The following is a 24,374-nucleotide window of genomic DNA, read 5'->3' as shown; positions in this document are numbered from 1 at the left end:
AAGCAACCTGTCTTAGTACGCTATTCACATTCTGTGTGTGTATATGTCCCTATGATGTGTGTGTGTATATGTGCGTGCGTAGATGCCTTTGTGTGTGTGTGAGAGAGAGCTTAGTGGGGTGTCGTTAACAGAGGGGGAGGGGAATGGAGGTTACGTGCTGTCCCTCTGTCTGGCTTTCTGAAATAGACTCATCATCTGAGAGAGAGGAGGGAAGAGAGAGTGAGAGAGAGATAGAGAGAGAGAGAGAGAGAGAGAGAGAGAGAGAGAGAGAGAGAGAGAGAGAAAGGGATGGAAGGAGAGAATATAGGGAGAAAGAGGTGAGCAGAGACAGAAAGGGTGGGGTGAGGGGAGGGAGAGAGAGAGTGACAGAGCAAGAGAGAGAGAGAAACAGAGCTGCCTAGATGGAGCGGTAGACACCGACGGATGAGAGGGATAAAGAGAGAGAGAGATAGATAGATAGAGAGACGGATAGAGAGAGAGAGGGGATAGATAGACAGAGAGCGCCGAGGCCCTGGTTCATTTATCAGTGAGCAGCAGACAGTGTGAGCGATTGAACGAGTGAACGAACCGACACACTTGGAGGAGAGAGTGAGGGGCGAGGCTGCTGCTCTTGCTGCGGTGCACCGGTAACCATGGCGCAGCCGTCTCCGTGTGCATCACCGGGTGCTCGTCGCCGTAGCGACGGTTCGGTGAGAGAGTGTCTATTTTTCCCCGTTTTGGAACGCAACGAACAGGAGAGACTGGAGGCCCTGGTGAGAAGAAGGGAGAGAGGAGGAGAGAGGGACAGACGGATTGGGGAGGACAGGCCTAAACGCTGGACCTGGGGGACCACCCGGAGGGGAAGAGGGTGAGTACACTGGGGGGAGGGGGAGCATGGGGGTCAAACGGGAGGGAGAGACAGGCTGGTGAGGGGGAGGGGAGAGATAGATAGGAGGGTATGGAGGTTTGGGAAGTGTAAGATGAAGTGAGTGAGGGGGGACAGAGGAAGAGGGGAGGGGGTGATGGGATGTATTCAGGATGGGTGAAAGGGTGGGGACAGTGTGAGAGAGAGAGAGAGAGAGAGAGAGAGAGAGAGAGAGAGAGAGAGAGAGAGAGAGAGAGAGAGAGAGAGAGAGAGAGAGAGAGAGAGAGAGAGAGAGAGAGAGAGAGAGAGAGAGAGAGAGAGAGAGAGAGAGAGAGAGAGAGAGAGAGAGAGAGAGAGAGAGAGAGAGAGAGAGAGAGAGAGAGAGAGAGAGAGAGAGAGAGAGAGAGAGATAGAGATGATGGGGGCAGGAGGATGAGAGATAGACCACCTGAAAAGACATAAAGAGTACAGAGATAAAGGGCAATAAGGAGAGAAACGAGGGATGAGAGAGGAAGACAAGATTCCAGAGAGAGAGTGGGGAGGACAGAAAGAGGAAAAGGGTGTGGAGGCTGCAATGCAGGGGAGGACAACGCTTTGATTTAAACTAATCAGCGTGGGAGAGGCTTGTGTGTGTGTGTGTGCGTGTGTGTGCGTGTGGGCAACAGCATTATGGCTCACAACATTGCTCTGTGATGATAAGACAATTCTGTCTGTGCCACTTTAATCAGGCTGTTACAAGTGTGTATTTAGCTCAGGAATTCTGTGTGTGTGTGTGTGTGTGTTTGATGTGTGTGTGTGTTGGGTATCTCAGGAACAGCTGTTTCTGTGAAGTGCTGCAACCCTCCCTCATCAATGTGTGTGTGTTTGATGTTGTTTATTCCTAAGGTGAACATCAGTGTGTTGGAAAACTGGCCTGATTCCCAGCAGTGGCCTGAAATACGTATCTAACCACACACATTGACAGGGGATATTTACTGCGTATGTAAACACCCATCGTTGGGTTAGTCTCTCTACACACACACATCCTCATAATCTGTCTACCCGTGCTGTTGTGGCAGTGTTATGGCTAAGGTTATTTGCAATTACATTTTTACATTTGTATTTGTATAGTATGTGTTTTCAGCAATGACACTGCCATCAGTGAGCGGTACCAGAGCAATAGCCAGACTCTGTGGTTCATTTATAATTCCATCAATTATTCACACACACACACTCCATCCATCAGGCCTAGGATGATGTAGAGAATCAGCCCCTCTTGTAGAATACCTAGATTACCACATTCTTCAACAATCACTTATAGAATCCTACGATATAGCATTTCTTACAGTGAATACAAAACCCTGGTACAGTCTGGAGGATCACCACCTTTTACATTCTTTTTCAATTACTGATCTATACCATCACTCTACATCACTGGTGTTCTAACCTGCGGATGGATGGTAGATCTGAACTGAGATCAGTTGATTCTGCAGCATGCAGGCTCCGGTCACGCGCGTGTGTGTGTGTGTGTCAGAGACTCATAGGTATGTGTGTATACAATTGCAACACGTAGGTGTGTGGGTGTAGGTGTGTGGGTGTAGGTGTGTGGGTGTAGGTGTGTGTGTATGCAGTACATATGTACGTATCATTTTATACTCAGGTGTGTGTGTAATGCTTTGCTTTCTCCGCTCTGCCACACCTGCTAACAGGTAACCCTAAGACCCCGCCCTCTCATGCTATTGGCTCAGCTCTGCCTCATCATCCAGCCTCTGCTGCCAGTCCCAACCAATCCAGGAACGGTACAGACCACCTGATACCCTTAGTGTGCAGTTGTTGTGTTTGGCTCCATGTGTGTTGTGCTTTGTATTGCTAGTTCCAGACCTTTATTCTATTGTGACTGTATTCACAATAATGTTCATGTATTTTTTTTATTTTGGGCCAAGTATCCTTCGTCCAATCAGATTGTGTTTGCAGTGAATTCTTCCTTCCTGTGTGCCCATGGGGGGGGGGTCTGTGCATGAATATGGATATGGTTGTTTTCACCACACATGTTGTTTCCCTTTGGTCCTTGGGGTCCATTAGCTCCTTCTTCACCCAATCAGAACAAAGAGTTCATATACTTCCTGTCTGCCTGCAGCAGTCTAACCACACACACAGCTTATAGGATATGCAGAAGTCTCGACAACCCCCACCCCCCGAGACAGGTACTCAGACACACACTAATATAAAACCATCCTCTCTCCTTTGTGCTAGAGGGTCCGTGTGTCTATTGATGTGTATCATGTATATACAGTGTATTCGGAAAGTATTCAGACCCTTTGACTTTTTCTACATTTTGTTACGTTACAGCCTTATTCTAAAATGGATTAAATATTTATTTGTTTCTCAGCAATCTACACACAATACCCCATAATGACAAAGCGAAAACAGGTTTTTAGAAATAAAAAACAGAAATACCTTATTTACATAAGTATTCAGACCCTTTTCTATGAGACTCGAAATTTAGCTCAGGTGCATCCTGTTTCCATTGATCATCCTTGAGATGTTTCTACAACTTGATTGGAGTCCACATGGTAAATTCAATTGATTGGACATGATTTGGAAAGGCACACACCTGTCTATATAAGGTCCCACAGTTGACAGTGCATGTCAGAGCAAAAACCATGCCATGAGGTCGAAGGAATTGTCCGTAGAGCTCCGAGACAGGATTGTGTAGAAGCACAGATCTGGGGAAGGGTACCAAAAAATGTCTGCAGCATTGAACGTCCCCAAGAACACAGGGCCTCCATCATTCTTAAAAGGAAGACGTTTGGAAACACCAAGACTCTTCCTAGAGCTGGCCGCCCGGCCAAACTGAGCAATCGGGGGAGAAGGGCCTTGGTCAGGGAGGTGACCAAGAACCCGATGGTCACTCTGACAGAGCTCCAGAGTTCCTCTGTGGAGATGGAAGAACCTTCCAAAAGGACAACCATCTCTGCAGCACTCTACCAATCAGGCCTTTATGGTAGAGTGGCCAGACGGAAGCCACTCCTCAGTAAAAGGCACAGCCCGCTTGGAGTTTGCCAAAAGGCACCTAAAGGACTCTCAGACCATGAGAAACAAGATTCTCTGGTCTGATGAAACCAACCTAACTCTTTGGCCTGAATGCCAAGCATCACGTTTGGAGGAAACCTGGCACCATCCCAAAGGTGCTTCAACAAAGTACTGAGTAAAGGGTTTGAATACTTATGTAAATGTGATATTTCAGTTTTCTATTTTTAATACATTTACAAAACTTTCTACAAACCTGTCTTTGCTTTGTCATTATGGACTATTGTGTGTAGATTGATGAGGGGGAAAAACAAAGTAATCCATTTTAGAATAAGGCTGTAACGTAACAAAATGTGGAAAAGTAAAGGGGTCTGAATGCACTGTATATGGAACATACATTAGTCTCTTACTATACAACACGGAAGTCAAACTGAAGCCCAATCAGTGTGTCTGATGTTTTGGTGAATATGTGGCATAGTTGTTCACTAACTAACTGCAGAGTGTTGTTCTAGTGATGTGTGTTTGTAACGTGTATTGTGTGTCTCCTATTTGTGTGTAATGTGATGTGTCTCTGTTGCTCCAGGTACAAGTTGCCCCTAACCACAGATAGACATATCTGACCTTAGCTGTTTTCTCTACCCTCCTCCCTGAAGTGTGCACTCATCCCTCTCTCTCTCTCATTGATGTGAAGATTGGTGGAAGCATATGCATATATGAGTTCCCACCATATTTCAGTCCATTCCTAACACTCCCCATTAGGGGAAGTGAACGAGTGTACACTTTAGGGAGGGTAGAGAAAATATGAATGCAGTATTAGTATTCGTGGTTAAGATGACTCCTACCTCTTCCTGTCCCTCTGGGGTGACTCTTTCTCATGCATCTCTCTGCAGTGTGTGACTTCCTGACACCACCCACCCCGGACCAGCCAATCACCAAACGCCTCTCCAACTCTTCAGCCTCCCTGCACTCACCAGAAAGAGGTGTGTGTGTTGCCAAGCAACAGTATATAATATGACACTCTCTTGTGTGTTTCTCTTTGTTGTCTGTCTCTCTCTGTCTGCCCTATTATGACTATGCAGTGTGTGGTGTGTCCCCTCGTTTAGCATCCCCCAGGCCCCAGCGACCGGCCTACAAAGCTTCCCCCTCCAGGAAGACAAGCAATGGACCCCCGGAGGACAAGACCCCCAAAACACCCACAGTCAGTACCATAGATGTGTGTACATGCATTTATATTACTACATTATTATTCTGAGCACACGCTCACTTCTTCTTTTGTGTTTTTAGACAGAGAGAGGCCCCGCCTCCTGTCTGACTGACTCTTCAATGAGACGCCTCGAATCTCCGACCACTCCCACCCGAAGCTCCTCCCCCAGAGCCCAGGGCAAAGGACTGGGCACGCCCAAAAGGTTTCTTGGTTTTCCTGTTTTTTTAATGTATTATAATACACTGCTCAAAAAAATTAAGGGAACACAAAAATAACACATCCTAGATCTGAATGAATGAAATAATCTTATGAAATACTTTTTTCTTTACATAGTTGAATGTGCTGACAACAAAATCACACAAAAATGATCAATAGAAATCAAATTTATCAACCCATGGAGGTCTGGATTTGGAGTCACCCTCAAAATTAAAGTGGAAAACCACACTACAGGCTGATCCAACTTTGATGTAATGTCCTTAAAACAAGTCAAAATGAGGCTCAGTAGTGTGTGTGGCCTCCACGTGCCTGTATGACCTCCCTACAACGCCTGGGCATGCTCCTGATGAGGTGGCGGATGGTCTCCTGAGGGATCTCCTCCCAGACCTGGACTAAAGCATCCGCCAACTCCTGGACAGTCTGTGGTGCAACGTGGCGTTGGTGGATGGAGCGAGACATGATGTCCCAGATGTGCTCAATTGGATTCAGGTCTGGGGAACGGGCGGGCCAGTCCATAGCATCAATGCCTTCCTCTTGCAGGAACTGCTGACACACTCCAGCCACATGAGGTCTAGCATTGTCTTGCATTAGGAGGAACCCAGGGCCAACCGCACCAGCATATGGTCTCACAAGGGGTCTGAGGATCTCATCTCGGTACCTAATGGCAGTCAGGCTACCTCTGGCGAGTACATGGAGGGATGTGCGGCCCCCCAAAGAAATGCCACCCCACACCATGATTGACCCACCGCCAAACCGGTCATGCTGGAGGATGTTGCAGGCAGCAGAACGTTCTCCACGGCGTCTCCAGACTCCAGGCTGTAAGCACAACCCCCACCTGTGGACGTCGGGACCTCATACCACCCTCATGGAGTCTGTTTCTGACCGTTTGAGCAGACACATGCACATTTGTGGCCTGCTGGAGGTCATTTTGCAGGGCTCTGGCAGTGCTCCTCCTGCTCCTCCTTGCACAAAGGCGGAGGTAGCGGTCCTGCTGCTGGGTTGTTGCCCTCCTACGGCCTCCTCCACATCTCCTGATGTACTGGCCTGTCTCCTGGTAGCGCCTCCATGCTCTGGACACGTACTGGCCTGTCTCCTGGTAGCGCTGACAGACACAGCAAACCTTCTTGCCACAGCTCGCATTGATGTGCCATCCTGGATGAGCTGCACTACCTGAGCCACTTGTGTGGGTTGTAGACTCCGTCTCATGCTACCACTAGAGTGAAAGCACCGCCAGCATTCAAAAGTGACCAAAACATCAGCCAGGAAGCATAGGAACTGAGAAGTGGTCTGTGGTCACCACCTGCAAAACCAGTCCTTTATTGGGGGTGTCTTGCTAATTGCCTATAATTTCCACCTGTTGTCTATTCCATTTGCACAACAGCATGTGAAATGTATTGTCAATCAGTGTTGCTTCCTAAGTAGACAGTTTGATTTCACAGAAGTGTGATTGACTTGGAGTTACATTGTGTTGTTTAAGTGTTCCCTTTATTTTTTTGAGCAGTGTATATACTTATTGTAAAGCACCTTTACCCGCAACGTAGTATAAAATATACAAATAAAGTGAATTGTTATTACAGGGTGAAGTCGACTAAGAGTCGTGCCCAGTCCCCCTGCTCCCCGGGACAGTACCCTCCCTCCCCCCTCCGCCAGCGACCCTCGGTAACCGAGGGCAACCATGAGGCCAGGGGTCATGGAACCCTGGAGAGGAAGTCCTCCAAGCCGGACGCACCAGAGAAGAAGATCCCCAAGTCCTGCAGCAGAGACCTGGCGGCAGGTAGGGGTGTGTGTGTGTGTGTGTATGTGTGTGAGTGTGTGTGGGTGTGTTCAGAACTCACCACTGATATATGCTTTGCCCTTGAGAGGAGAGCGAGGGGTGGAGGGAAAGAGAGAGAGATATATCAATAGACAGAAAGAGAGAGAGAAAGAGTCTGCAACCTGAGCCACCCTAGAGGAGAGAACAGAACGCTTCAGAGAAAACTGCTTTCATCAGTGTCTGCTGTACACCAGAGTCATCTCTGTCTCTATATCTCTGCCCCTCTTCCTCTCCCCCTCTACCCCACCGCTCCCCTCCTTCTCCCCCTCCCTCCCTCCTCACAGAGTCTCCAGGTACGCCCACAGGCAGGAATGTTGCTGGGACAACGGATGCGGAGGAGGCGTCAAGACTGTTGGCTGAGAGGCGTCGTCTGGCCAGAGTACAGAAAGAACAGGAGGACAAACTACGACAGGAGGAGGAGAGGTGTGTGTGTGTTTGTGTGTACATAGCGTCTGGTCAGAAGGATGTGCAGAGGGATGTGTGTATTGACTTTGTGTATTGTGTGTGTGTGTGTGTGTGTGTGTGTGTGTGCAGGATGAGAGCTGAGGAGGAGCTGAGGAGAGAGCAGGAGGCGCTGGAGCGGCAGGCGAAAGATGCACAACGAGCAGAGGAGGAGAGAGAGAGACGGGAGGAGGAGAGAGAGAGACGGGAGGAGGAGAGGAAGAGCAGAGAAGAGGAGGAGAGAAGGACCAAGGAGAGACGCTGGAAAGACATGCAGGATCAGCTGGACCGAGAGGTCAGGGGTCAGGGCTCAGGGGTTAAACTTCAAACCATGAGGCATCACCAGGGGAGAACGACTGCCCCCTCTCATTGAAGCCACGGAAGTTCAAGGCCGACCGCGGTACTGCAGGCATTGTTTGCTGAAAACAGGATCCCCCATTCTAGTGAATGGGAAAATGGCAATCTTCGTGGTGAATCTTTGTGTAAATAAAAATACAAAATTTGGTACCAATGATTGCTTCTAATACACCAGATGTATGTCCTTGAGCAGATAATTTTTCAATCACACACATAAGAAGTTATATGGATAATTTAGTTGCTAATGGCAGCCTGCAGTACCCCGGTCGGCCTTCAATTTGAGTTACTAAATGAGAGGGGGCAGCACTGAGCTAGCCTGCAACGTCACTTCCTGGAGTAGCTCAAACAGCTCATGTTACGTCTCCATAAGACGCCATCTCAACTATTTGGCTTCAATGCACTACTGAGTCTTCACATAGGAATAAATGGTGTCACATGATGCGATGGCTTTGTCCATTCATATATATAGTCATTGGGCATCACTGCTGCATGTGACGAAGATGTTTAGTCACAGATAGTCAATATGTGACCTCTCCAAGGCCATGTTCCCATGTTTCTAGCATTTTCAGATCTATGTGGTTTATATATATGGCTCTATCTGCCACATTGTGCTTTTAGCCTTGAAAAGGAAACTCTAGCCTACTTCTGCTAATCTCATGCAATCTGATCCCACATATTCTATCTGACCCACAGCTTCCTAAATTCTTATCAGTTCAGGGAATTAATGAATTGTTTGTGTGCGTGTATGTGTGTGTGTGTGTGCGTGTGTGTGTGCGTGTGTGTGCGTGTGTGTGTGCGTGTGTGTACGTGTGCGTGTATGTGTGCGTGTGTGTGTGCGTGTGTGTGTACGTGTGCGTGTATGTGTGCGTGTGCGTGTGTGTGTGCGTGTGCGTGTGTGTGTGCGTGTGTGTGTGTGTGTGCAGAGAGAGGAGGCGTGTCTGCGTGCTCACAGGGAGGCGGAGAGGAAGAGGCAGGAGAGAGAACTGCTGCAGATACAGGAGGAGCAGGAGAGACTGCAGAGGAAGAAGGTTAACACACAGACACACACACACCTTACCCCCGAATACGCTGACATATAAGCTGTTTCCCTAAACTCCTGTGTGTGTGTGTGTGTGTGTGTGTGTGTGTGTGTGTGTGTGTGTGTGTGTGTGTGTGTGTGTGTGTGTGTGTGTGTGTGTGTGTGTGTGTGTGTGTGTGTGTGTGTGTGTCCATAGCGGATTGAGGAGATCATGAAGAGGACGCGTAAGAGTGAAACGGACTCCTCATCCTCAGGTATAAACAAACACACACACACAGTAAATACTGCAGGGTGACTCAGCGGCGGTCAGGGTTAGAGCTCCCCCGTGTGGTGGACAGGGTTGTATTGTTACTTTGTGTTATGTATATTACTCTTGACTTATTACATTTACATTTACATCATTTAGCAGACGCTCTTATCCAGAGTGACTTACAAATTGGTGCATTCAACTTATGATGGCCAGTGGGACAACCACTTGTATTTATTTAAATTTTTTGAGGGGGGGGGGGGGGGGGGAGTAGAAGGATTACTTCATACTATTCCAGGTATTCCTTAAAGAGGTAGGGTTTCAAGTGTCTCCGGAAGGTGGTTAGTGACTCCGCTGTCCTGGCGTCGTGAGGGAGCTTGTTCCACCATTGGGGTGCCAGAGCAGCAAATAGCTTTGACTGGGCTGAGTGGGAACTGTGCTTCCGTAGAGGTAGGGGGGCTAGCAGGCCAGAGGTGGATGAACGCAGTGCCCTCGTTTGGGTGTAGGGTCTGATCAGAGCCTGAAGGTAAGGAGGTGCCGTTCCCCTCACAGCGCCGTAGGCAAGCACCATGGTCTTGTAGTAGATGCGAGCCTCAACTGGAAGCCAGTGGAGTGTGCGGAGGAGCGGTGTGACATGAGAGAACTTGGGAAGGTCGAAACCAGACGGGCTGCAGCGTTCTGGATAAGTTGTAGGGGTTTAATGGCACAGGCAGGGAGCCCAGCCAACAGCGAGTTGCAGTAATCCAGACGGGAGGTGACAAGTGCCTGGATTAGGACCTGTGCCGCTTTCTGTGTAAGGTAGGGTTGTACTCTGCAAATGTTGTAGAGCATGAACCTGCAGGATCGGGTCACCACTTTGATGTTAGCGGAGAACGACAGGGTGTTGTCCAGGGTCACGCCAAGGTTCTTTGCACTCTGGGAGGAGGACACAATGGAGTTGTCAACCGTGATGTCGAGATCATGGAGCGGGCAGTCCTTCCCCGGGAGGAAGAGCAGCTCTGTCTTGCCGAGGTTCAGCTTGAGGTGGTGATCCGACATCCACACTGATATGTCTGCCAGACATGCAGAGATGCGATTCGCCACCTGGTTATCAGAAGGGGGAAAGGAGAAAATGTATTGTGTGTCTGTCAGGAGGTGATGTGTACGCGGCGAGTGAAGTCAGACGCAGGACACAGAGAATCAGGTTGACTACTTTACTGAGCGTTATGCACAAAACAAACGTCTCCAAAACTGGAGGGAAAAACACCATATGCATAATCCGAAGTAGTAGCTAGGCCGAACATCAACAAGACAATGAACAATAACACACAAAGCCCAAACGTAAAACAAGGGAACTTATATGCTAAACAATCAACACTAATATGCAACAGGTGTACTAACTAGACAACACAAGACAAACACCGAAAACATCGATCGGCAGTAGCTAGTTGTCACGGTTTCGGCCGAGGCTGCTCCTCTTCCTTGTTCGGGCAGGCTTCGGCGGTCGTCGTCTCCGGAGTACTAGCTGCCACCGTTCTATGTTTCATGTTCTTTTGGTTTTGTCTGTTCATAACACCTGTCCCTCATTTGTGTCTTAATTGTTCCCTTATTTAGTTCGTGTGTTTGGGTCAGGTGTTATGCGTGATTGTCTTGTTGTCAGCTGTTGCTCGATATATTTGAGTCGCTCGTATGTGTTACGAGAGTTCGCACTGCGTGCGCTGTTTCTTGTTTTCTCCGCACAGTGTTTCGTGCGTAATCTGTTTGCGCCACCCGGTTGGGTTGACGTGTATTGTCGTGTCAGACTTGACTAAAGTTCTGTTAAAGTCCTCCTGGTTTCCTGCGCTTGATTCCTTCCTCATCTACACACACCACTCTGACAGAATCACGCATCTCCGCCATGGAATCAGCAGGAGCGACCGCGCCGACAGCCGAGATGGCTGAACGTCTTCGTGGTCAGGAGGACCGCATCAACCAGGTCTGTCATGCCCTGGAGGGGGTGATGAATACTCTGCACCGATGGGAGACCAGCGGGGTTCCCACACCTCCAAGAACCGAACCAGCCCCATCGGCCAGCCCCCCTGTCTCATCTCTGGAACCTAGTGGGATTCGGCTCTCGCTCCCGAGGGCGTACGACGGCTCCACTGCCGGGTGTCAAGGATTCCTGCTGCAGGTGGAGCTCTACCTCGCCACCGTACACCCGGCGCCCTCGGGACACGAGAGCGTCTCAGCCCTCATCTCCTGTCTCACCGGCAAGGCGTTGGAGTGGGCCAACGCCGAGTGGAGGAGAATGGACGCCGCTACTACGAACTATGCGGAGTTCTCCCGCCGCTTCCGTGCTGTGTTCGACCATCCACCGGAAGGGAAGGCGGCGGGGGAATGTCTATTCTACCTCCGACAGGGGATGAGGAGCGCCCAGGACTTTGCCTTAGAGTTTCGGACCCTAGCGGCTGATGCAGGGTGGAATGAGCGGGCCCATATCGACCATTTCCGCTGCAGCCTCCGGGAGGACGTCCAGCGAGAGTTGGCGTGCAGGGACACGTCGTTGACGTTCGACCAGCTGGTCGACATGGCCATCCGGCTGGATACCCTGCTCGCCACCCGTGGGCGTCCCGGAGGGGGGGGTTCGCCCATTCCACTCTCCAGCACCTCCGAGCCGAGCCCTATGGAGCTCGGAGGTGCTGGCGCTAGGGAACGGAGGAGGAGGAGCCCGAGGGGACCCGGCCCTTGCACCAACTGTGGTCGTGGAGGGCACACCGCGGCTAGGTGTTGGGGCGGGTCCTCCAGTGAGGGAGATGGCAGGTCACGCATTGGGGGGTCCCCCCAGGTGAGTAGGCGCCCTGCTTACCCAGAGCTTTCTGTCGTGCACCTAACCTTGCCTGTTTGTTTCCCACAGGTTGCACCTCGTTCCCAGCATAAGGCGCTGGTAGATTCAGGCGCAGCTGGGAATTTTGTAGATCGCCAGTTCTGTATAGAGTTAGGGATTCCCCTCCTTCCAGTGGATAAACCTTTCCCCGTCCATGCCCTAGATAGCCGTCCGTTAGGGTCTGGGTTGATTAGGGAAGTCACAGCACCCATTCAGATGACGGCGCAGGAGGGTCATGAGGAGAGAATTCAGCTCTATCTGATTGACTCTCCTGCGTATCCGGTAGTGCTGGGTCTTCCCTGGTTGATGACTCATGACCCTATTATTAGGTGGCGAGAGAAAGCTCTTAAAGGGTGGTCTGCTCAATGTGAGGGGCGGTGTCTGGGTGTTTCCATAGGGGCGACCTCGGTGGAGAGTCCGAATCTAATGCCAGCACTGCAGATTCCCCCCGAGTATGAGGATTTGGCACTGGCGTTCAGTAAGACTAGGGCGGCGCAGCTGCCGCCTCATAGACGGGGGGATTGTGCGATAGATCTCCAGTCAGGAGCAGCTCTCCCGCGGAGCCATGTGTATCCCTTGTCTCAAGAGGAGAGAAAGGCTATGGAGACATACATCTCTGAGTCTCTTAGACAGGGATACATACGGGCCTCCGTTTCACCTGCTTCCTCAAGTTTCTTTTTTGTAAAGAAAAAGGATGGAGGTCTGCGCCCGTGTATTGATTACCGCGGTCTCAATCAGATCACAGTGAAGTACAGCTATCCACTTCCTCTGATTGCGACGATGACGGAGTCACTGCACGGTGCGCAGTTCTTTACAAAATTGGATCTTAGGAGCGCATATAACTTGGTACGCATTCGAGAGGGCGATGAATGGAAGACAGCGTTTAGCACGACTTCCGGACACTACGAGTATCTAGTCATGCCATATGGGTTGATGAATGCTCCCTCAGTCTTCCAATCCTTCGTCGATGAGATTTTCCGGGACATGCAGGGACAGGGAGTAGTTGTGTACATCGACGACATTCTGGTGTATAGTCCTACCCGTGCTGAGCATGTAGCCCTGGTGCGCCGAGTATTGAGGAGGCTGTTGGAGCATGACCTATATGTCAAGGCAGAGAAATGTCTGTTTTTCCAGAAGTCGGTCTCCTTTCTGGGTTACCAGTTATCTGCGTCAGGGGTGAAGATGGAGGTAGACCGGGTGTCAGCTGTGCGTAATTGGCAGACCCCAACCACTGTGAAGGAGGTGCAACGGTTCTTGGGTTTTGCGAATTATTACCGGAGGTTTATCCGGGGTTTTGGACAGGTGGCAGCTCCCATAACGTCTCTGTTAAAGGGGGGTCCGGTGCGCTTGCGGTGGTCAGCTGAGGCGGACAGGGCATTTGGGAGACTAAAGGACCTGTTTACCTCGGCGCCGGTGTTGGCGCATCCGGATCCCTCTTTACCGTTCCAAGTAGAGGTGGACGCGTCAGAGGCCGGGATAGGGGCCGTTCTTTCCCAGCGTTCTGGCACTCCACCTAAACTCCGTCCCTGTGCGTTCTACTCTAAGAAGCTCAGTCCGGCGGAGCGGAATTATGACGTAGGAGACAGGGAGCTGTTAGCCGTGGTACAGGCCCTAAAGGTGTGGCGGCATTGGCTCGAGGGGGCTCAACACCCTTTCCTCATTCTAACTGACCATCGTAACCTGGAGTACATCCGGGCAGCTAGGAGACTGAATCCTCGCCAGGCTCGCTGGACTATGTTCCTAGCCCGGTTTGTGTTTAAGATCACATACATCCCTGGGTCCCAGAACGGGAAGGCAGATGCTCTGTCTCGGCGGTATGACGCAGAGGAGAGGTCAGTTGAGTCCACGCCCATACTACCGGAGTCTTGTCTGGTTGCTCCGGTGGTGTGGGAGGTTGATGGTGAGATCGAGCGGGCGTTACGCACCGACCCGAGTCCTCCACAGTGTCCTGTGGGTCGGACGTACGTTCCGCTCGAGGTACGCGATCGCCTCATTTGTTGGGCTCATACGTCCCCCTCCTCTGGCCATCCGGGTATCGGCCGGACAGTGCACTGCCTTAGCACGAAGTACTGGTGGCCAACGTTAGCTAGGGATGTGAGGATTTATGTCTCCTCCTGTTCGGTGTGTGCCCAGTGTAAGGCGCCCAGACATTTGCCCAGGGGTAAGTTACAACCCCTGCCTATTCCACAACGACCCTGGTCCCACCTCTCGGTGGATTTTGTTACCGACCTCCCCCCCTCACAGGGGAATACTACCATCCTGGTCGTTGTGGATCGGTTCTCTAAGGCCTGTCGTCTCCTTCCCATGCCGGGTCTACCCACTGCCCTACAGACCGCTGAGGCTCTGTTCACCCATGTCTTCCGGCATTACGGGGTACCCGAGGATATAGTGTCTGACCGAGGCCCCCAGTTCACCTCTAGAGTGTGGAGAGCATTTATGGAACGGTTGGGGGTTTCGGTAAGCCTTACCTCGGGGTACCACCCGGAGAGTAATGGGCAGGTTGAACGTGTCAACCAGGATGTGGGTAGGTTTCTGAGGTCATACTGTCAGGGCCGGCCGGAGGAGTGGGCGAGATATGTGCCCTGGGCCGAGATGGCACAGAACTCTCTTCGCCACTCCTCCACCCAACTAACCCCTTTTCAGTGTGTGTTAGGGTACCAGCCGGTTCTGGCACCATGGCATGAGAGCCAGATCGAGGCCCCCGCTGTGGATGAGTGGGTGCGGCGCTCGGAGGAGACGTGGGACGCTGCACACGTCCATCTGCAGCGTGCCATACGTCGACAGAAGACGAGCGCCGACCTACACCGCAGTGAGGGGCCAGTGTACGCACCTGGAGATCGAGTCTGGCTCTCAACCAGAAACCTGCCCCTCCGCCTGCCCTGCCGGAAGCTGGGTCGGCGGTTTGTGGGGCCATTTAAAGTCCTGAGGAGATTGAACGAGGTGAGTTATAGGTTAGAACTACCTGTTGATTACAAAAATATTAACCCCTCGTTCCATGTGTCTCTCCTCAGGCCGGTGGTAGCTGGTCCACTCCAGGACTTTGAGATTGAGGAGACTCCTCCGCCCCCGTTGGACATCGAGGGGGCTCCGGCGTACACCGTGAGGTCCATCCTGGATTCTAGACGCCGGATGGGGGGTCTTCAATATCTCGTGGAGTGGGAGGGGTACGGCCCGGAGGAGCGGTGCTGGGTGCCAAGGAGGGACGTCTTAGATCAGTCCCTACTGACCGATTTCCATCGGGGTCATCCTGCGCGCCCTGCTCCGCGTCGTCCGGGTCGTCCCCGAGCTCCGGGTCGGCGCACGGCTGGAGCCGCGCGTCAAGGGGGGGGTACTGTCACGGTTTCGGCCGAGGCTGCTCCTCTTCCTTGTTCGGGCAGGCTTCGGCGGTCGTCGTCTCCGGAGTACTAGCTGCCACCGTTCTATGTTTCATGTTCTTTTGGTTTTGTCTGTTCATAACACCTGTCCCTCATTTGTGTCTTAATTGTTCCCTTATTTAGTTCGTGTGTTTGGGTCAGGTGTTATGCGTGATTGTCTTGTTGTCAGCTGTTGCTCGATATATTTGAGTCGCTCGTATGTGTTACGAGAGTTCGCACTGCGTGCGCTGTTTCTTGTTTTCTCCGCACAGTGTTTCGTGCGTAATCTGTTTGCGCCACCCGGTTGGGTTGACGTGTATTGTCGTGTCAGACTTGACTAAAGTTCTGTTAAAGTCCTCCTGGTTTCCTGCGCTTGATTCCTTCCTCATCTACACACACCACTCTGACACTAGTACTCCGGGGACGACGAACGCCGAAGCCTGCCCGAGCAAGGAGGAGGAGCAGCCTCGGCAGAATCCGTGACAGTACCCCCCCCTTGACGCGCAGCACCAGCCGTGCGCCGACCCCGGCCTTGGGGACGGCCAGGAGGACGCGGAGCAGGGCGAGTGGGATAACTCCGGTGGAACTCCGTCAAGAGGGAGGGATCTAAAATGTCCCTCCTAGGCACCCAGCACTGTTCCTCCGGACCGTACCCCTCCCACTCCACGAGATACTGCAGACCCCCCATCCGACGTCTCAAATCCACGATGGACCGGACTGAGTACGCCGGAGCCCCCTCGTGGGGGCGGAGGAGCCTCTCGTATCTCATTCTCCTGGAGTGGACCAGCTACCACCGGCCTGAGGAGAGATACATGGAACGAGGGGTTAATGCGATAATCATTGGGCAGTTGTAACCTGTAACATACCTCGTTCAATCTCCTCAGGACTTTAAATGGCCCCACAAACCGCCGACCCAGCTTCCGGCAGGGCAGGTGAAGGGGTAGGTTTCGAGTCGAGAGCCAGACTCGATCTCCAGGTGCATACACTGGACCCTCACTGCGGTGGCGATCGGCGCTCGCCTTATGCCTACGGATAGCCCGCTGCAGATGGACATGCGCAGCGTTCCATGTTTCCTCCGAGCGCCGAAACCATTCATCCACCGCAGGAGCCTCGATCTGGCTCTGATGCCAGGGTGCCAGAACCGGCTGATACCCCAACACACACTGAAAAGGAGTCAGATTAGTAGAGGAGTGGCGAAGTGAGTTCTGGGCAATCTCTGCCCAGGGGATATACCCCGACCACTCCTCCTGCCGGTCCTGGCAATAGGACCTCAGAAACCTACCCACATCCTGGTTTACTCTCTCCACCTGCCCATTACTCTCAGGGTGGAAACCCGAGGTAAGGCTAACTGAGATCCCCAAGCGTTCCATAAACGCCCTCCAGACTCTAGAGGTGAACTGGGGACCCCGATCAGACACTATATCCTCAGGTACCCCGTAGTGCCGGAAGACGTGAGTAAACAGGGCCTCAGCAGTTTGTAGGGCAGTAGGGAGACCCGGCATTGGAATGAGGCGGCAGGCCTTAGAAAACCGATCCACAACGACCAAAATAGTGGTATTCCCCTGGGAGGGGGGAAGGTCCGTGACAAAGTCCACCGATAGGTGAGACCACGGCCGTTGTGGAACGGGTAGGGGTTGTAACTTCCCCCTGGGCAGGTGTCTAGGTGCCTTACACTGAGCGCACACCGAGCAGGAGGAGACATAAACCCGACCAGTACTTTTCACTAAGGCAGTGCACTGTCCGGCCAATACCAGGATGACCAGAGGAGGGTGACGTGTGAGCCCAATAAATCAGTCGATCACGGATCTCGAGCGGCACGTACTTCCACCCCTCCGGACACTCTGGAGGAGTAGGGTTGGTACGTATCGCCCGCTTGATCTCCGCATCGACCTCCCACACCACCGGTGCCACCAGACAAGACTCCGGAAGTATGGGAGTGGGCTCAATGGACCTCTCCTCTGTGTCATATCGCCGGGACAGGGCGTCTGCCTTAACGTTCTGTGACCCTGGTATATAGGTGAGCTTAAAGACAAACCGAGCCAGAAACATGGCCCACCTAGCCTGACGAGGGTTCAGTCTCCTAGCTGCCCGGATGTACTCCAGGTTACGATGGTCAGTCAGAATGAGAAAAGGGTGTTGAGCCCCCTCAAGCCAATGCCTCCACACCTTTAGGGCTTGGACCACAGCTAGCAGCTCCCTGTCCCCCACGTCGTAATTACGTTCCACCGGGCTGAGCTTCTTAGAGTAAAAGGCACAGGGACGGAGTTTAGGAGGCGTGCCCGAGCGTTGAGACAGTACAGCCCCAATACCCGCCTCTGACGCGTCCACCTCCACTTGGAACGCCAAAGAGGGGTCCGGATGTGCCAGCACCGGAACCGAGGTGAACAGGTCCTTCAGATGTCTAAACGCCCTGTCCGCCTCGGCCGACCACTGCAAACGCACCGGGCCCCCCTTTAACAGGGAGGTGATGGGAGCTGCTACCTGTCCAAAACCCCGGATAAACCTCCGGTAGTAATTGGCAAAACCCAAAAACCGCTGCACCTCCTTAACCGTGGTGGGAGTCTGCCAATTACGCACGGCTGAAACGCGGTCAATCTCCATCTCCACCCCTGACGCGGACAACCGATGTACCAGGAAGGAGATGGACTCCTGGAAAAACAGGCATTTCTCAGCCTTCACATACAAGTCATGCTCCAACAGCCTACCCAACACCCGACGCACCAGGGCCACATGCTCGGCTCGTGTAGCAGAGTATATTAGAATGTCGTCAATATACACCACTACACCCTGCCCATGCAAATCCCGGAAAATCTCGTCCACAAATGATTGGAAGACTGAAGGAGCATTCATTAACCCGTATGGCATGACGAGATACTCATAGTGACCCGAGGTGGTACTAAATGCTGTTTTCCATTCATCTCCTTCCCTAATGCGCACCAGGTTTTAAGCGCTCCTGAGATCCAATTTTGTGAAGAATCGCGCTCCGTGTAATGACTCCGTCATACTCGCAATCAGAGGGAGAGGATAACTGTTTTTAATAGTAATCTGATTGAGACTACGGTAATCTATACACGGGCGCAAACCTCCATCCTTCTTCTTCACAAAAACGAAACTTGAGGATGCAGGAGAAGTGGAGGGCCATATGTATCCCTGTCCCAGAGATTCGGCGATGTATGTTTCCATAGCCGCCGTCTCCTCTTGAGACAGAGGATACACATGACTACGCGGAAGTGCAGCGCATGCCTGGAGGTCTATCGCACAATCCCCCTGTCTATGCGGTGGTAATTGAGTCGCCCTCTTCTTACTGAAGGCGAGTGCCAAATCATTATACTCAGGAGGAATGTGCAGTGCGGGCACTTGGTTGGGACTTTCCACCGTTGTCGCCCCTACGGAAACACCTACACACCGCCCGACACACTGATCAGACCACTCCCTGAGAGCCCTCTGTTGCCACGAAATGTTGGGGTCATGAGATATTAACCAAGGAAGGCCCAGCACCACGGGAAACGCAGGAGAGTCGATCAGATACAACTGTATAATTTCCTCATGACCCCCCTGCGTCTTCATCTTAAGTGGCGCCGTGACCTCCCTAATCAATCCTGACCCCAAAAGACGGCTGTCTAGGGCATGGATAGGGAAAGGCACATCTACTGGTAGGAGGGGAATATCTAACTTATAACAGAAATTGCGATCAATAAAATTCCCAGCTGCGCCTGAATCGACTAGCGCCTTATGCTGGGAATGAGATGAAACCTGGGGAAATTCAACTTGGATACACAAGTGGACAACAGAGAGCTCTGGGTGAGTTGGGCGCTTACTCACCTGGAATGACTCATCAGTGCGTGACCTGCTGCCTCGATTCCCAGGAGACCCTCCCCAGCACCAAACCGCAGTGTGTCCTCTACGGCCACAGTTGGTGCAGGGGACGGCCTCTCTCCGGGTCTCTCTCCTCCTCTCTCTAGCACCAGCACCCCCGAGCTCCATAGGGCTCGGCTCTGAGGTGCTGGGGGATGGAATGGACGGCCCCAACTATGGACGTCCGCGGGTAGCCAGCAGGGTATCCAGACGGATCGACATGTCCACCAACTGATCGAAGCTCAAGTTGGTGTCCCTGCAGGCCAACTCTCGGCGAACGTCCTCCCGTAGGCTGCACCTATAGTGGTCGATGAGGGCCCTCTCATTCCATCCCGCATTGGCCGCCAGAGTCCTCTTCCCCTGTCGGAGGTGGAACAGACGCTCCCCCGCCGCTTTCCCCTCTGGGGGATGATCGAAAACCGCCCTGAAACGGCGGGAGAACTCCGCATAACTGATGGTGGTGGCGTCTATTCCCCTCCATTTGGCATTGGCTCACTCCAATGCCTTGCCGGATAGACAGGAGATGAGGGCGGAAACGCTCTCGTATCCCGAGGGCGCCGGGTGAATGGTTGCCAGGTAGAGTTCTACTTGAAGCAGGAAACCCTGACACCCGGCTGCGGTGCCATCATAAGCCCTCGGGAGCGAGAGCCGAATCCCACTGGACTCCGGAGATGGAACGATGGGTCTGGCCGATGGTGGTGGTATTGTAGGAGGAGGTGTGGGCAAACCTCCTCTTTCCCATCGGCTCAAAGTGTCCATCACATCCTGCATGGCGGTGCCGAGTCTTCGGATCATGGCGTCTTGGCTGCTGACGCGCTCCTCTAAAGACTCCGTTGGTACCGCTGGTCCTGCTGACTCCATGGGGGTGTGTTATTCTGTCAGGAGGTGATGTGTATGCGGCGAGTGAAGTCAGACGCAGGACACAGAGAATCAGGTTGACTACTTTACTGAGCGTTACGCACAAAACAAACGTCTCCAACACTGGAGGGAAAAACACCATATGCGTAATCCGAAGTAGTAGCTAGGCCGAACATCAACAAGACAATGAACAATAACACACAAAGCCCAAACGTAAAACAAGGGAACTTATATGCTAAACAATCAACACTAATATGCAACAGGTGTACTAACTAGACAACACAAGACAAACACCGAAAACATCGATCGGCAGTAGCTAGTACTCCGGGGACGACGAACGCCGAAGCCTGCCCGAGCAAGGAGGAGGAGCAGCCTCGGCAGAATCCGTGACAGTGTCGTCTGTGTAGCAATGATAGGAGAGACCATTTGAGGATATGACAGAGCCAAGTGACTTGGTGTATAGAGAGAATAGGAGAGGGCCTAGAACTGAGCCCTGGGGGACACCAGTGGTGAGAGCACGTGGTGCGGAGACAGATTCTCGCCACGCCACCTGGTAGGAGCGACCTGTCAGGTAGGACGCAATCCAAGAGTGAGCAGCGCCGGAGATGCCCAACTCGGAGAGGGTGGAGAGGAGGATCTGATGGTTCACAGTATCAAAGGCAGCGGATAGGTCTAGAAGGATAAGAGCAGAGGAGAGAGAGTTAGCTTTAGCAGTGCGGAGAGCCTCCGTGACACAGAGAAGAGCAGTCTCAGTTGAATGACCAGTCTTGAAACCTGACTGGTTTGGATCAAGAAGGTCATTCTGAGAGAGATAGCAGGAGAGTTGGCTAGAGACGGCACGCTCAAGAGTTTTGGAGAGAAAAGAAAGAAGGGATACTGGTCTGTAGTTGTTGACATCGGAGGGATCGAGTGTAGGTTTTTTGAGGAGGGGTGCAACTCTCGCTCTCTTGAAGACGGAAGGGACATGGCCAGCGGTCAAGGATGAGTTGATGAGCGAGGTGAGGTAAGGGAGAAGGTCTCCGGAAATGGTCTGGAGAAGAGAGGAGGGGATAAGGTCAAGCGGTCAGGTTGTTGGGCGGCCGGCCGTCACAAGTCATAAGATTTCATCTTATCAATGCATGAAGGTTTTGAGTTACTAACTAGGTGTGTCCAACCCCCTCCCCTCTCTCTCAGGTGTGTGTGATGTGAACGGGGGCCAGGCAGGGCTGGATCAGGATGAGTCCGCCCTCATCACGCTGGGCCCCCTGGAAAGAAAGAGCTGTGGAGGGGACGAGCTGTCTGACGGGGTACAGTCTATGGACGTCAGGTGAGCTGCACACACACACACACACACGCACACGCACACACACACACACACGCACACGCACACACACACGCGCACGCACACGCACACACACACACACACACACACAATCCCATGTGTTAACAGGCATATTTCATACTGTATATGTCTTCCCAGCCCAGTGTCCAGGGATGACTTGGGTAGCGTTCAGGACTTCTCTCCCGTCAGCGAGGTGTTAAACAGCATGAGTAACGCCCGAACCCTGGAGCACCTTCTGGACCTCACCGCCCTGCCAGACACACCCCCCTACCCCAGGCTGCAGCCGGGCAGTGCTGCAGCCCTGGGAGACCTCAACAAGAACCTGTTGATACAGGGTTATAACCCCGCCTCCTTAACTATCTCCTCCTCCAGCTCCGCCCAGCTTCTCCACAGCCTCAGCCCTGGCAAACTGGACATCTAGTAACCAGGTAACACACAGGCACTCAGACATACACACACACACACACACACACACACACACATACATACTGCATATCACACACACTGTGTAGCTCTGCTCTAATATTCATTCTCCTCTTTCTCCAGTATAGTCCTGTATAGGACTATTGGCTGTTGGGTGCAAAGAGGAGCTAGGAGCAGCAGGGAGGTCTCTCCTCTCCTCCCTCCTCACCCCACTAGAGAGAGAGACCAGCTCCCTGCACCTCCACCCTCACCCCTCTTCAGGGGAGAGACGTTCCCCATGCACCCCCGGACTCCACAGAGAACAACAACCGCTCAATGTCTGGCTCCCCCCTTATATCTACAACTCAACACATCTACAGCTGAATTCTCCTATGTAAACACACACTGACATGTACACACATGCACACACACTCATGCACACATACACACACACACGGTTAATACTCTCCCAGTAAAGTAAAGCTTTTTCTCTGTGCCCTGGCTGTATGATATTGTGTATAAAGGTGTGTCAGTGTTTGGAGGCTGATGTAATATGGTTGTGTTATCCTCCTGTAGCATTAATTATGTGGTTAACACTGACCCTGTGACCCTGTAGCATCTTCACTGGAGAACACCTCCTCCTGTTGCACAGCTGTAACTCTAGGTAGAAGTTGCAACTAACCACAGATCTAGAATCAGATTATTCTAACCCTCAATAACCTTAACCATTGGGCAGATGAAAATATAATCTGACCCTGTATCAGTGGTTAGGGGCAGTGTCAGCCTACTTGTTGTAACGACTATGTTAGGAGTTTCTTTCTGTCAGTGTTTCTAGTGGTGGTCGGTTATGATCATCACAGCACCACTGACGCGCTGTACTACTGTTCTCCAGGAGTCTACTATCGCTATGTAGAACTCAGCTAGCCAGTCTAAATGTTAGCATCCTGCAACTGGAGAAACCTACTCATCTACAGATGTGGATGATATAGTATAGAAAGACAAAAGTCTGGCCTCAGTTGATATGCTTCAGTCCACCAATGCTCCATAGCTTTAGTGGTGCGTAAAAAAACGTGGAAGACTGGAGCATTTCTTAATATAATCTGTGCAAAAAGAAAAGAAAACTGAACAGTCTTGTATATTTTTTGCTATTTGCAGGGTTGGGGGATATTGAAAAGATGTGGCGTGTGTTTTTGGCTCACTGTGCTGTGCGTGCGCTAGCTGTGGTTTAGTTAGTGTCTGGTCGTGTAACACAGCTCTGAAAACAATCATCCCTACTCTGTTCTGGAAATACTGCTCTCTTTATCTTGCCTCTACTTTGAACTGGACTGTCCTTGCTGCAACTCACAGACCTAGCAACTACCAGTCAACCTACAGCAGGGGTCTCCAACTTTGGAGCTACTGGGTGGTCCTGGAGCTATTGGGGGTGCAGGATTTCGTTCCAGCCCTATAGTAACAAACCTGAGTCCACTAATCATGGTCCAGACTGAAGACGGTGATTAGTTGAATCAAGTGGGTTTGAGGCAGGGCTGGAACAAAAGCCTGCACATCCAGGCCAGTAGCTCTCTAGCATCTACAGTTGGAGAACCCTGTCCTACAGTATCTCACCAGTCTGTGTATTCACTCAATCAGTCAACTCTGTAACAGACTCTGGTGTGCAACAGCTATAATCACTGTGACTGGGTCTTTACCTCATGGAGATCTATCTCACTACAGAGGACGCTTCACAGTCTTCTGTCTACTACTGCTGTGAATTCTACCAATCATACATCCTTCCTGTACTGTAACTGTCTCGTACCGATCTTTCTGTAACACCTGCCTATGCTTTGCTCTCAGGGTGAGTGTAGCTCAGCATGTGTGCTCCCTCCCCTCGCTGTTTTAATCTCTGTTTCAGTTCCCCCTGAAGGGTACTGTCAGGTGTCAACCATTCCTCATGACCCAGCTAACCCTGTGAAGGGATGGCCACTGAATACTGTCTATAATGGCTGTAAAAATGATGCTGTATCGCAATTACTGGACTAGAGTAGGAAAAGGCCTGGAATGTCTGATTATCTTTGCTGTCTTCAGTGCGCTGGACTCTTCATTTAGTTGCCATGTCTGTCCGTCCAGCAGCCAGTCCGTCCATCTCTCTTCCTCTCTCTTTCTGTGCTCATTCATTATCTAATGCTTTCTTTGTATCCTAAGGGTAAATGGAGTAAACTTAAAACTTAAGGTCAGAATGTTATTCACTAAAAGTCACTTAACACTGTCACTGCAGCTTGGTGGAAATATAACTGTAGACGTGGTGCATGGATCTAACTGCTGAAAAACAACAATAAAACGTCATCAAGCCATGTCTGTGATTTTGTTTATAAACACCTAGGACAAAAAGCATAAGGCTTAAAAATCCTTATTTGACATGTTTCCTCCCCTTTATCTACACTGATTGAAGTGGATTTAACAAATTACATCAATATGCTAGGGATCATAGCCTTCACCTGGATACACCTAGTCATGGAAAGAGCAGCTGTTGTTAATGTTTTGTATCCTCATTGTATGTCTTGTGAAAAATATTTGTGTTTTTTACAGTTAGTTTTATTTCAAAATGAATTGTAGGG

The 24,374-nt window shown here is 51.5% G+C and overlaps 1 protein-coding gene across 1 annotated transcript; it reads left to right on the top strand.

Annotated features, from left to right (window-relative positions):
* Positions 1 to 632: 632 nt before the first annotated feature.
* LOC311099787 (MAP7 domain-containing protein 2-like) lies at positions 633 to 24,109 on the top strand (the record flags this gene model as incomplete). Its single annotated transcript, XM_084140533.1, is given in 14 exon segments — positions 633 to 823; positions 825 to 847; positions 2,533 to 2,622; positions 4,744 to 4,833; positions 4,957 to 5,051; positions 5,138 to 5,259; positions 6,851 to 7,047; positions 7,371 to 7,509; positions 7,621 to 7,822; positions 8,808 to 8,912; positions 9,099 to 9,156; positions 21,231 to 21,363; positions 21,517 to 21,806; positions 21,925 to 24,109. Coding segments are annotated over 13 exon segments (1,728 nt in total). The 3' UTR covers positions 21,800 to 21,806; positions 21,925 to 24,109.
* Positions 24,110 to 24,374: the final 265 nt, after the last annotated feature.

This window comes from Coregonus lavaretus (genome assembly GCF_964263955.1).
Source record: "Coregonus lavaretus genome assembly, chromosome: 2".
Lineage (NCBI taxonomy): Eukaryota > Metazoa > Chordata > Actinopteri > Salmoniformes > Salmonidae > Coregonus > Coregonus lavaretus.
Note: the sequence above shows the minus strand (reverse complement) of the source record. Positions and strands in the feature narration are given on the sequence as shown.